Below are 14328 nucleotides of genomic sequence, written 5' to 3'. Positions count from 1 at the left end.
TTGAAGCTTTTTTAAATCAACAATGTTATTGATGGAAAGACAGTGTAGACAAGAACAATTGACTCGATGAGAACACTCTTAACCCCAGCACAAGAGTAAAAGAACAAAAGATAACAAAACAAAACCCCAAACTGCCCTTTACTCCCACAATAATGGCTCATATTTACCCACCCCAACCAATCTCCCCTACAGACTTTCCCCTTGTGAAAACACATACTTAAAGTTCTTGCACACACAGACCTATTGATACATGTTCAAAAAGAAAACAGACAAAAAAATAAACAAACACCAGAAAGGAACTGTGCCTCAGATATGTGTGTTTGTGGACCAGTGCTTTACATTCTTCAGACCTTGAAAGAAGAGGCTGGGAGGCAGTTTAGTGCAAATATATTAAATACATAAAAACATGAGAAATGGCAGCGGGCAGCATGTCGAAGCTTTGTAGTGGCTCATTTCAGTGGACTCATGTGAGTGCAATATTAAGATGTGTAGGATGATGTTATACATGTGCAGATTTCATTACAACTGGTTGAAACTGAACCGAGAGAAACAGAAAGACAGACAGATGACCACGAAGCTGACAGCCTTCTCATATATCCAGACATTCCTACAACTATCTGTGTCATTCAAACTTTACCTGAACAAAAAGACTGGGTAGGATGCAACAAGAAACACTAAGGTAGATGTGGCATTTATAAAGAGTACACAATGGCAGAGTATTATGTCCCTGCCACAGACAAATTCATCAAAAAGTCAGTGCCCTATTATCATCTCTTGAAAGACAAGCTGGTGACATGATGACTTCTAATCATAATATTTTTCAGAACCAGGTGGCACAAAGTTGTGGTCTGACCACATGCAGGTTAGATGAATTGAAAACATCATTTATTTGATAAAAGATCAGAAAAAGTGAAAAATGTCCATCACAATTTCCTTTTAGCCCAAGGGGATGTCATCTTGAAATAGTTTGTTTCAACATAAAAATGTAGAGAGAAAAGAGAAAATCAGCAGGTCCTAACATGAGAAGAGCTGGAACCAGGGGACAATTGGCATTTTTGCTCAATAAATTGTTTAAGTAGAGTCAATTTTATTTATAAAGTACATTTATCATTAAAAAAAAGGAATTATGTGAGGTATTATTCAGTAAAGTACAGTGTGTTGCACTGCTTTGGCAATGGTAGACAATTTAAAAACAACAATAACAGAGAATTCTGAGCTGAAATGAATCATCAAAGAGCCTGAAAGAGCGAGAGACGAGTTTACAAATGAACAGAATTAGAATAATGTACCAGGATATGTAGGAAGCTTGTGCATGCACTGCGCAGGGTCATCTACCACAGGAGACTGAACAAAATATGTGGATACCTGAACACCCATGTCTGATTGTTGAACATCTCGTTCCAAAACCATGAACGTTAATCTGCTGCCATAACTGCCTCCACTCTACTAGGAAGGCTTTCCAAGAGATTTTGGAACCAGACTGCAGGGATTTGTTCCCATTCAGCCACAAGAGCATTAGTGAGGTCAGACACTGGTGTTGGCTGATAAAGTCTGGATCACAGACTACACAACAGTTCATATTAAAGGTGCAGTGTGCAGAATTTAGTTGCATCTAGTGGAATGGACTTGGCAGAAATGGAATATAATATTCATAAATATGTTTTAATTAGTGTATAAATTACCTGAAAACAAGAATTGTTGTGTTTTCGTTACCTTAGAAGGAGCCCTTTATATCTACAGAGGGAGCGGGTCCTCTTCCACGGAGCCCGCCATGTTTCTACAGTAGCCCAGATGGGACAAACCAAACACTTGCTCTAGAGAGGGCCTTTCGTGAGTTTCACAGCCACTATAAGTTCTCCTACACACTTTTGGGAAAGGGGGTACTCAGTTTGTTGCAATCTGTAACCTCACCACTAGATGCTACTAAATCCTACACACTGCACCTTTAAAGGTGTAGAATGGGGTTGAAGTCAGAGCTCTGTGCATGCAAGTCAAGTTCTTCCACACCAAACTGGGAAAACCATTTATGTATGGAGCTGGCTTTATGTTGAAAAAGGAAAGTGCTTTCACACGATTGCTCACTGTTGCATTAAGATTTGCCTTCATTGGAACTAAGGAGCTTTGCCCAAACTGTGAAAAACAACTCCAGACCGAGGGGCTAAATCAGTGACCACCCCTCTACATTGCTATGTTTCTAACTTTCAAATAAAAGCAGACAGCTTGCTATTTTTATGCAGTTATCTTTATTGAAAAATTAAACACACTTTCTGTATAAATAGCATGTCATTGTACAACACTCCTCGTTAAAATGTGCAGGAAGCAGACAAAAAAGAAGGATGGACTGACTGACAGGAAAACAAAAGCAAAAGGAGATTGCTGAAGAGCACCGCAGGGTGGAAAATGAACACCAACAAAATCAACTTGTGCAGCTAATAAAGCAGGAGGCACAGTCAGTGAAACAAATAAACATTATTGATAGAGTCAACAGGTTGTGTTGGTTGGTTTATGAGTCTGACTTTTGCAGGGAAGCTGTGGTTCAGGGGTGGAGGGGTGGGGGCAAACCATCACACCTTGCACCAATGCCAGCAACATGCCTAAGCCGTCATGTCTCCTGTCAGAGCCAAGGCCAGCACCTCTCTGTCTTGGCGTTTGATTAATGAGACTGTCAGCGGCTGCCATCACTTCCCTCGATCATCCCTCCATCCTGGACGGCCCTTTAATATCAGGTCAAACAGAAGGCCGAGCCGTTATCGGCACTTGTCTACAAGACAGGGTCATCATGGACTTCAGTCATGAAACGTTTCTTTAAGCACTCCTGCGGTTTAAATATGGTTAATTAATGTCTAAATAAATAAATATAGGGTTAACACAATAATGGCTGCTTCTTTTCCCGCAGAGCTTCATTCATCAATATTTTACATTTGACTTTCTCTGAGACATATTTGCATTTATCTACATTTCACCTGAGCAGGGTAAAGCCAGCAGCAGACAGGGGGTTCAGTGTCTTGCTCAAGGGACCTTTGGCATTGATGGACACATGTAGCTGTTGCAGAGATTGAACCAGTGACTGAGTGAGTGGTGTGATGTCAATAAAGTGATAAAATAAGTGAGAAAGTTGCAACTGTCTTGTCCTCTGTAATTGTTGCATTTTGTTGCAGTCCTGTGAAAACCAACAATCTCCAAAATGTCAAATTTTCATGTACTAAGAAATCAGCCTTGTTTTAAGTATCAAACCTTAATAACTTTTAGGTGCTGAGTATCAAAAACTGTTCAGATTTATATTCTTCACTTATTCTTTGATCAGAGTTTCAAATTTAAATCATAATTTTACTAATTTTAGACTGTATTTAGGCAAAGTTCTTACATGATGTTGCAGGTTTAGATAACATTTAGCATTTAAGAATTTGGCTTCTCTTATTAAGTGATAAGTCTGGTGTTATTCTATATTTTTATTATTGTCAACAAATTCCATGAAAAGACCAGAACCAACAATCCTATTATCAAGTATTGTCTGTGTAGCCAAAGCCTGATCTATCTTATTCCTCTGTGTCATAAAGCTCCATTGTTGTCCAAAACCTAAACACATCAGTGAGTCACACTGTTGCCCTGGCTGACATACTTTTTCACGCCCATGAAAATGCACATTGCAGTTTATATTGAGTCACAGTGTGTGTGCGTCTGCTGCAGTAAATACTCGCTAGAGCGCCAAATGTGAATGAACCCAACATTGAAAATAGTCCCTGACAAGTGTGCTCCTGTTTGAGTAAAGTTTGCTAAAAACTCCAGATGTCTTAGGAAATTAAATTAGAGTACTGTGACCCATTTTTAAAGATTTACATCTTCGGTAGGAGCTTGAGGAGCAGTGAGCTTGGAGTTGAGAGCCACAGACAGAGTGGAGATGTCTGACAGTAATGAGAGACAGACTAATGCACTGTTGGTTTTGGTCTTTTCGTGGGATTTGTTTGAGAACAACATCAGCTTTATCCTTTAAAGGGCTTTGCAGAAAAACAATATTGGTACTGAAACCAAAGTATGCTATCAGCAGGAAAATGTTCAAATGGTACCCAGCTATAATGTGACACAGCATGTTTTAAATGAATCCAAAATGGTTTTATTAGCATTAAAACCAGGAGAAGTCCCTCAACCCACTGGAAAATTGAATCGATCTCAGAAGTTAATTAGAAGTTTTATTTCAAAAGTTTATTTGAAAGACATTAAAAAGCAAATCTAGATTAAATCAAATTTGGAGATATATAGTACATGGTTTTCCCAGGACAGATTTACCCTTTTATCATATTCCATCAAAAGGCTGTCCATTGTAATGTTTGACAATGAACACTCTCTCCTTGTCTCCTCTCTGTCTGAAGGGAGGTGTCATGTGATGTTTAAATGCTCAAGTTAGAAAAACAAAAGCCTTCATCTGGCTGTGATTCCTTCCACATTAGATTGTTTAACGGAGAGTAATTCCACTGAGAAGACGCACTCCAGCTCTCATCTGTCTTACTGTCTCTCTATCTCGCTCTTGTCTTCCCATCTAAGCTATCGTTCTCACACAGATACACACTCATGTACACACACACACACTGATGCATCCTGAATTTTAAGTGTTTTGAGTGGTGGGAGTGATTACGCTCTTTTCCAAATATTGCTTGCATCATGTACTGAATATGTAAACAGTTAATTTCTCCAAATCAGATTAATGGATGCACTCAAAAGCCAGACACTTGTAAATATTAATCAAAACTTTTATGCGTTTAAACGGGTGCTGCAGTTTAATACAGTTGCTGACTGTTTTCATCAAGGCTGTTGACTTATTAATACACAACATCACCTACAAAACCGTTATATAAATCCTGCGACAGGAGTTACTGTTACCGTTAAAGCTTTAATTGTTGTAATATTATTATGATTTATAGGTCCAGGTCGTCCTTTACAAGCCTACAAAACACAGAAACACAAAACAGAGGATTTATCTCAACTGGATCACTTCTTCAGTTGTATCATATCGCTACTTTTATGTCGACTGGCTCTTAAATCTGTGAGGGACAGCGACATTTTCACTAAATTCTGTCTGGTTTTGAAGGTAGCCAGCGAGTTTTGTCTTGCGTTGTTGTGTATGTTGTCCTTCAGTATTCAGTACATACACACAGTATTGTACAGCATGTTTCCTGATCCTGAGCCCTAGAACACACATTTGAAACAACAAGTGACTTACAACAAAAGTCACATTCAGCAAAATGTTTCTGAATGTGGAAAGTCAGTGTTGAGTTGGACAAAACCTAAATTTGCCCAATTTTACATAAATGGAGGAATTCTGTGGTCATCTGAGGTGAGGGAGGTTTTAAACAATATTTTTTAGGAATTCACTGAGAGTGTATGTTGGCAAGGAGCAAGAATCAATATTTTTTAACTTAACACTGTGTAATGCGAAAGAAAAACCCACAGAATTATCACAAACTCAGCAGCTCTATGGAGTTTTTTAGCCTCTTTTAGCTTGCTGTTTTGGTTTTACAGTATATTTATTGTCTGGTTCTTCCAGCAAAAGCTGTTTTCAGCAAACAAGCTCAGATAAATCCACTATGCGCTGCCTACCCACTAAACAACAGACGGGCAAAGTTAGCGACTAGCTGGTGAAGAAAGCAGAACATCTAGCAGCTAAAGAACCAGATATTTTTCATGGGAGACCAAAGCAGAGCTACAAGAAGAGTTAATATTGACATTCATCAGGTGGACAGAAATGTGACTCAAAATGAATCAAAGAATGGAACTTAATCAGGTGATAATATCTCACAGCTGTGTGTCTGTTGGCTTGTTTTTGAATCAATTCATGCAGCTAGAAAAGTTGAGTTTTTTTGGTCAGTGTTTACTTGTCAATTGTCCAATTAGTAACAGAACTAAACACTATAATTTGACAAATAAATAGTTTAATCAGATTTTCATGTTAAAAAATGATAGATTCTTTAAAAAATATATATTTTAGTATAATTGGTCGTTACAGGTACAAACATTTCGTATATGGGTATGACCTTTTAAAAAAAAAACCCTACTAGTGCATCCCTAACATTTGCTTTTACTCCATTAATGACATTTTAAAGATTGACAGCAGGGATATGTTGGAAAAACAAATCATGAATATGGTGTTCTCTTCTTCCAGTTGTCACCCGAATGATACAGCCGTGTTTGATGGCAATTTCTCACAATGTAGCACTGTTGATATTCTTCAAATAGCCCAGACTCCTGCTTCGCTTCCTTGTGTGTCACATGCAGCAGCTACCTTGATGACATTTACATTTGTCTTTTTTGCGGTCCCCTTGTTTTGAGCACTTTTTTTTTGCGTTACATCCATTAACCGGCAGACAGACACACACACACACACACATCACTCACATTAAACACATACATAAACCATATCCACACACACACACACACATAAAACCTAAAGTAATTCCTCTAATTACTTCATATTTCTACCTGCAGCATAATGAGTTGCTCTAGTGATACATCCTCTTCACGCTCGCACTCTTCCTGAGGAAGCAAATCATCTCCACAACAACAATCACGTCTTATTTGTCACTTTAGACGCTTTCTCATTCTCTCTCTTCCTCTCTCTCTCTCTCTCGCTCCATCACTCACTCTACCTGATTGCTTATCTCCTAATTGCTTTTCTATAAATGGATGAAATGTGTGTGTGTGTGCACGCTTGTTCCATGTGTGAACATGTGTGGAGGAGTGTTTCTAAAATCTTTGGTAGTGTCGTCCTCTAAATGTCTCATTACTCCCCTCTCGGGTGTAATTGCTGCACCAAGCATGGCTTCAGCAAGCTCCCCAGGGAGAATATAATTAAAACTATGAAATTACAAAATAAAATCATCAATTGTTATTCAGCAGGGGGAGCAGCAGAAGAAAAGCTGAGCAGTCTGAGCGAGGAGCTGAGGGATTTTATCCCCACTGAGAGCACATCCACACTAAGTGGGCCAAATCTGAAAACTTATCTTTGCCTTTTTTTCTTTAAATATCTCTTTTCAAATCACTGCACAGAGAGGATGAATCTGAATACACCAGCCTCGTGTTTTAGTGTTGATGATGAAACTTGACTACAGAACAGCTGTTGTTATTAACCGACGTTTATGTTGTCAGATGACTTTGTGATCATAAAATAATGATTTTATTGATGCCTCAGAGAAGCAGCTCAGGAAATATTGTTCATCTGATTAACAGTTAGCATTTGTCACCCTTGATCAAATCACTATTTTATACCTGCACCGTTGTCTGACAACAGAAACAGAAAGATATGTCAAGGAGAACTTAATTGTGAGTTTGGCTGTATTGATTTTATGAATTCTATTGTTTGTATTGTATTGCATTTTTTAAAATTAGCTGGCTTAGTGTGGATGTAGTCTGAAACACACATACAGATAACAAACAGGGAAGTGGGAGGGAAACAGGAAATATGCTTATGAGTGTGGTGACCAAATAGATTGCCATCATTCACATGTACAGTATTTTATCAAACAAAATATGAGCATGTTGTGAGTTTTCACGTTAGCCTAACCTTCCTTTTTAATGAAAGGGTGGTAATATGCAAACAGGCCGGTAGCATCAAATGGTTAGAGTCCTGCATCGCTAAGCTTGACTGAATTATCATCATCTTTGAAATATATTACTATATGTTGATGATGCAAAAGAGGTTACGGGTTTTATAATTCATATAGGAGTATCTTTATGTGTACAGTATATATGCATCTGTATCTACATTTGTTCATTTTTACATATACAAATCCAAGCTTGTAAAGTCGAGCGTGAATCAGTCTTAGATGTGCGGTTGTCTCTCAGATAGAAGCAAAAAAATTGATCAAATAAACTGACCAGGGGAAGGTGAGAGTGCTAAGAGGAGTTCCAGTGATTTCAAACGGTGGCAATTCCACAAGTTTTAACACTGAGAGAACAAACAAAAGATATAGGTTTCACTATTTTCCATTGTAGTGCATAAAGTCTCACAGTGGGGAGGTAACACGTTGAAGAAAATCCTGAACAAAGTCCACAGCGGAAGTAATGCCTGGTAAGTGTGAGTATCATGTGTCCAGATTCAGGGGTGGATTCATGGGAAAGGAGAAGAGCTGAGAGATCTGGTGGTGGTTTGTTTATGTCTGTCTAAAAGAGTTGTGCCATTTAAATCAATAGACGCTTGAACGTCTGCCCTTCATCGTTGTTGCTGCCCTCGTCATCGTCCTCCTCTCCTCCTCTACTAAGCTATAGCGCTACATTGAACTCAGTCACCAGGAAGTCCACGTAGTCCCTCTCTTTGGTCTTGAAGGCCTCGGCGATGAGGCGTGCGGCGTCCTTGTGCTCACGGCCCCTCAGGGAAACGCCGTTCACCTCCAGGATCACCTGACCCACCTTCAGCTGGCCGCAGTTATGAGCTGAACCTCCCCTCTGAGAGAGAGAAAGACAGATAGAGAAAGACAAGGTGAATTTTAAGAGAACTTAATTGTTTTAATTTTAAGAACAGATTAAAAAAAAACAATAAATGGGCCTCGTGTAATTTTCTCAAAATTAGAAATTTCTCTTTGGCATGGACAAAATTAATGGAAGGTTCAGGCCTGTACAAGTACAACAATATACAGATTGTGTATCTTTCTCCAAAGTGGGAAAAAAATTATAGTGCTTTCATCTGAATACATTTGGATAAAGTTTGTCTGCATATTTATAACAACAGAACTTGGAGTCTTCTTAGAGTTCTACATCTTACTCTTGGGTGACATTTTTGTGAATAAAACTTGCCCACAAACAGGTAACTTTATGAGGCAATTAGGTGATGTCGACTATAAAAATAATTGGATCTCACAAACCTACTTATAAACAGGGGAGAGTCATCAAGTTGAAATGAGACATTTGCTAACATTCTGCTGACTTGGTGGACTTGTACAAGCCAAGTCTTACAGAAAAAAAGTTAAGGTTAAGGATAAGAAAATAAAAACGTTCTTGCATGAGGCTCATTAAATCTACTGTCATGACTAGCTATTCCAAATAAATACACAAAACTTTCCCCATTTCATGTATGAGGAGTGACAAAAAACAAAAAACACATCCATCTCTATTTTGTACAGGAAAATATTAAAAAATAAAATGAGAGTCATATAGATTGAATCACTTGATAGAAGTTTCTGTTTTAATGCTGTGTCATAAAACTGAGCAAGGACATATTGTACGTACTATACATCATTTCTGGCTGCCATCTTTGTTTGGTTGAAGGCATGTGGTTACAGGTTATGAGAAGAGAATCGACTTTACTTTGCAGTTGAAAAATATTTTTGCTACCAGCAGGATAGAAGAGTCTTGGATGGGTTTGGAAATGGCATCAAAAAAACTGATAAGTGCTGTCAAACAACCTGCAGGATTTTTCAAAGTCTGGTTTGTATTTATCACTGAGAAAAAAAAAGTAGCTTCTGTCTGTCTCAAAGGTAAAAGCGGTCATCAAATAAAAGAACCGGGACTAACTGCAGCTCAGTTCCAAGGCTAGCAAGCCAATAAAGACTTGTTCTCTCTGTAGCTCAGGGGCCCTGCAAAGAGTTTTTATGACAGTTTGAGATCCTTACTTTTGTTCTATTACAACCAAGTAAATGAGGTCTTCTCAGTGCATCACCTAAAATTTAAACATTGCACTATAAATGTGACAGGTACCTCATCAGCATACAGAAATAGAGACATCCTGTCACAGAAGAACACATTCGCAGACACACAGATACTTAAATATACACACACTCACCCCTGCAGTCTGGCACTCAAAGCACACAGTGACAACTCAGCAGGAAATATATGCAACCTCACGTCTTCTATAAGAAGCGTGTGATCACCAAAATGAAATGCTTTCCTCCTCACCGGCAACACTACCCTCTCACAGTTACATCCTCGCACATTCCAACACATCTGTGATCAGAAAAACGTTTTCTGTTATTGACACCCTGAGGCATTCATGCACAGGACACGGTGAGCTGTCTATTCACAAACCACAGAAGGACTCTGGTCTAATTTCTTGAGTAAGTCTCAGCTTAGTTCCTTGGTGGGGGATGGAGGTGGGGGGGGGGCATTTTTCACCTCTATTTGACAGTCAAAAGTGTAGTGAGACAGGAAACATGGGTAGAGAGAGGGGTATAACATGCACAGGGACCTAATTGGGTTCAGCCCCTGAAGCGGGTAACACACAGTTGCCATTGTGCTGTTCAGTAGTATTCAGAGTTGGCAAAGTCCAATATAATACTCTGTGTGAAAACACAGTCAGATACCAAAGCACTGTGAAGTTTGTTGCAGTGTAGAGTTCTCAGGTCTGACTCCATTCTTTCTGACAGTCATCACCGGGCACCGGTCGATGTTGCAAAGCCACTTCAGCCGCAGCACCTCTCTTTCAGCCGCAGCTGTTAACGTAGCTACAGTGGTCACTTCCACCTCCATACTCTGTTGTGTCTGATTCCACAGCATGATAATCGGCCTGATAACAGTAGCTCCACATCTCTGATTCCAACATGGAGGGACATCATGAAACTAGTTTTCTTCTAAATATACTGCTATTTTGGTGTCTGCTTTTCTCTATCACTAGCAAGAAAGCAATATGGCAAACAGATTGTTTTGGTCCCTGAGTTTGGAGACCCCCCTTTGGCAGTGCTTGAAGGCACCACTATAAAAAATGAGTGTAGTTTTAGTCCAAGACAGATCTCCAGAGGACTTTTGCAGCTGGATGAAGAGGGATATTTTAATACAGGGAAGACAGAGGAAAGATTAATGATATTCAAATATAGGTACTTCCTGTATTAGAACCATAGGAATCAACTTGAGAATTAGTGAAGTTCTTCAATTTTGGATGACTGCAGTGCATGAATTATGTCCATTGCCAACATTCAGCACCAGTGCAAGAAGTAGTGGGTTCTTTATGTTGAGAGGCAACAAGCCATGACCTCTGCATGCCTCTTTCTTACTCTTTTTACAACTTTTCACACACTCATCCACATGCCACTGCAAGCCTCTGCAATAATGTCATAGCAGCTTGGGTGAGGATCTGGCTCCTTGTTGATGCCTGGCTTGAGATTGGCTGTGCTACCCCCCCCCCCCCCGAGTAAATCACTTCTTCCTCTGCCTATTTCCAAAACACACCAGCACCAAAGGAAGCCGCCATATGTTCGAGACAAAAGGAATGAAGATGGTTTTGCCTCCTTCCCAGTGGACCTTCTGGTGTGCTAGCAGTAGATTTGTCCACAGTGCCCAATACAGTGTCAAGATTGCAGTGGCACCTCTTGCGCAGCTGTCAGTACGCATCAATGGTTGCATACAGTGTGCACGTGGCCACAGAAGAGGTGAAGTATGGATGGGCACAAAAGGCATGCTGAGACCTTAAGGCCACGGAGGTCACTATGGCACAAGTGATTTTCATGCTAGAAACCGGAGTTCACATCCTGTCTCAGACTAGCAATTAGTGCTGGTTTTTGAACTATAAATATGATCTTTCTTTAGCCTTAACCAAGCAGTTTCAGTGTCCTTACCTCTGCCTAACCTGAAATATACTGTATCTGATAAATACACTGTATGTTACCTGCAGCAACAAAGTCTCATCCAACAAAGTTAGCTGCTAGCCAGAGAAAAAAGTGGAACAGCTAGAAGCTAAAGAGCCAGACATTTTTCTCATGACTTGACCAAATCAGGACTACAGTAAAAGGAGAGTGAATATTGGACTACATCAATCAGATGGACACAAACACTTTTCGAAATTAATTATTTTGGATGTGTAAATATGCTGCGTTTTGCTAAGACATTAGCCATATCAACTTTGTCAGGCAATAAATTGTTATAGCTGTGTGACTGTCAGCAACTTTTAACTTAATTTAAACCCCCAAATCTACCAGTCTAGCTATACAGGCTCCATTTTCTTGTGGTCTTAATAACACATCAAGTAAGATATAACATCATGTTTTTCTTTTTTGCCAGTTTCATCCTCCTCCTCCTCAGGACAGCTGACCTCATTATGTGCCACTATGATGGCTATAGAAACACCAGCAGTGCCTTCCCCTTTAGGACTGCATTATCTTATTTACTGAGTCTAGAACAATTACCCTGAGCTACAGGAACAGTCAGTCGTCACGATGGGAAGATGGCAGTGATAACAGGCTGTCGCTTCAGGAGGGGGTGATGGGGACTGATAACGTCCGGCCAGCAGGCAGCTGCTTACTCATCTGTACTTCATCCTTAGCAGCCGTGATCGAGGTGACTTGAGGCGAGAACCCTTGTGTCCAGACAGATAGGAAAATCAGACACCAGAGGTTTGCTGTATCTCAACTCCACTGTGCTTACTTGCAATGATGCAGAGAGACAGTATAATACAGGGCACTGGCTTTGATGTGATGCCATCATCTGTCCCCTGAATAGAACCAATGCCCCTTGGAAAGCCAAAAACAAAATTAACCTTTTTTACCTCCTTTTTTTCCTCAAGGCAAATGTATCATTCTGATGCTTGGTCCTGACTGGGAGAAGTACTGAGGTTGTGTACCTTGCTTGAGGGCCTAATAACATTGAGTTAGCTTTCCCCAGGTAACAGGGCAAAGTTTTCAGAGCTCACTTTTCCACCTTGAAAACGGAACATGCAGAAAGTCTCCCGCTTTTTCCGTAACAAGTGACCTCGAGGCTGCCATGTTATTAATGTCTCTAAATAACTGTGAAGCGCTACAGTGTTATTGTTCGGGGATGTAGCAGCGGTGTCATGTAACTGTGGCCTCCTCTCGTTTGTAATCAATAAAGTTTGCACCTCGGCAAACCAAAGTTTGGATTGGTCTATGCTATTACAAAAATGTGAAGCAGTAATTAGAGACCCATAAATAACTTCAACTTGATTAAAATTTCAATCTTCTTGCCTGAATGGTTTAAATTAACTCTGTTAAACTAAGCTTCTGAAATGTGTTTTAAACTTGTTTCAGGCAGCTGCACTGGACCTTCTCATGTCCTAAAAAATCCATGCGACAGTGAGAAAGCAAAAGTTTCCTCTGCTATTATCCATTGCAATCAGCTGCCTTTTTATTTTTAGACTTTCAGTGAAGTGTCTGTGAGGTTTAAAGGGATTGGTTAGAAGTCAGTGGCCTCATCTCTTGAGCGTAACTTTCTTTTCTCTCTCTGTGCTCATAAAACATTTGATGTCACAGACAATCCTGGGCTGAAGTGAGGATTTGTTACTTGCATATCGGTATGGTAATTGAAAGAAGACACAGCTGCAGTGCTGGCCTTCTTGAAAAGTGACAAGTTAATGTTTGCCCCTTTCTTTCAATAGTTTGTTGGCTTGGCAACGTTTTTGTGATAAACGTAAAAAAAATATACTATACCGTTTGGTGGAAGATCAGATGCTAGTGCCTGATACTACCACTTCTTCTTCTGACAGATGCTTTGATCATATGTCTTCTGTCTTATTGTTATGTCTCTGATTTTTTTTCTGACTGGTGAGTGAATGAAGCTAAGATGAGGTTCATACAATGATGTAGCAAAGAGACACCAGTGATATAAAATTAGCCAAGCTGAGTTCTCACAAAACCAGAAGCACATGCATAAGATAAAAAAGTTTAAAAGAACCTGATATTCCATCTTCTTGCATTTGTCTTGGGATTTGTTTACTTGGTCCCACTGCAACCCTAGCCTATAAAAACCTTCCTCCCACCTACTCAGCCGCCAAACACCCAAATACTGCACCCACCCACAACACCAGACCTCTGCATAAATCCTCATCCCTCCTCTCCCTATTAACACCGTTCTCACTTCTTTTGCATCCTTCACTCACTCTTGCCATCCTTTCTTCCAGTGCACTCTTTGATTTTGAATGTGCTGATTTCCAATCCTTTTATCCCTCCTCTCGCAATCAGCAAGCCTTTTTTATTTCAATCACCACCTCTTTGGAGTGGGAGGCTGAGAGACAGCTTTGAGTGGGGTGTGGACTGTCGTCTGTAGCTGCTCACTGCACTGATCTTAAAATTGTAACTCCCTGGTTCTCTGAGGTTAGAAAATGATTAGTTCTACAGATAGTCCTGAGCTAAGGCTTTGATGTCTCGCAAATTGCCATGCCAGACAGATATACGCACACCCAGTCACCGTAATAGCTTTCTTTAAAGGTGACTAACCTGTCATTTCTAGCTAAGCTTTCAATATTTGGATATCACTCTGTGTAGCCGGGAGATCTAAATTTTCCAACATTTTTCAGTATAAACATGCTTTAAATGTAAGATCTCTGCTAAAAATGTAAGAAATTCAAGTTACAATCTATTCAGCCTCATCATTAAAGCTGGAGTGTGGGACTTTTGTCTCCTC

General features: G+C 39.8%; 1 protein-coding gene across 3 annotated transcripts in view; it reads right to left on the bottom strand.

The window, feature by feature from the left end:
- Positions 1-2224: 2224 nt before the first annotated feature.
- The window catches only part of whrna (whirlin a), a 139828-nt gene continuing 127724 nt past the window's right edge, over positions 2225-14328 (bottom strand). The window contains exons 13-14 of one of the 3 annotated variants that reach the window (XM_042394647.1): positions 2964-8433; positions 2225-2714 (exon numbers count right to left, since the gene is read on the bottom strand). In XM_042394647.1, coding sequence (XP_042250581.1) covers positions 8251-8433 — 183 coding nt within the window. In that variant the 3' untranslated portion in view covers positions 2225-2714; positions 2964-8250. Of the gene's footprint in view, positions 2715-2963; positions 8434-12098; positions 12269-14328 lie in introns of those variants that run through there. The other 2 variants (XM_042394650.1, XM_042394649.1) reach the window with 2 other exon arrangements.

Source organism: Thunnus maccoyii, chromosome 19, assembly GCF_910596095.1.
Source record: "Thunnus maccoyii chromosome 19, fThuMac1.1, whole genome shotgun sequence".
In the NCBI taxonomy this organism is placed as follows: domain Eukaryota; kingdom Metazoa; phylum Chordata; class Actinopteri; order Scombriformes; family Scombridae; genus Thunnus; species Thunnus maccoyii.
The sequence above is the reverse complement of the archived record's forward strand: the minus strand, read 5'-3'. Positions and strand labels throughout refer to the sequence as shown.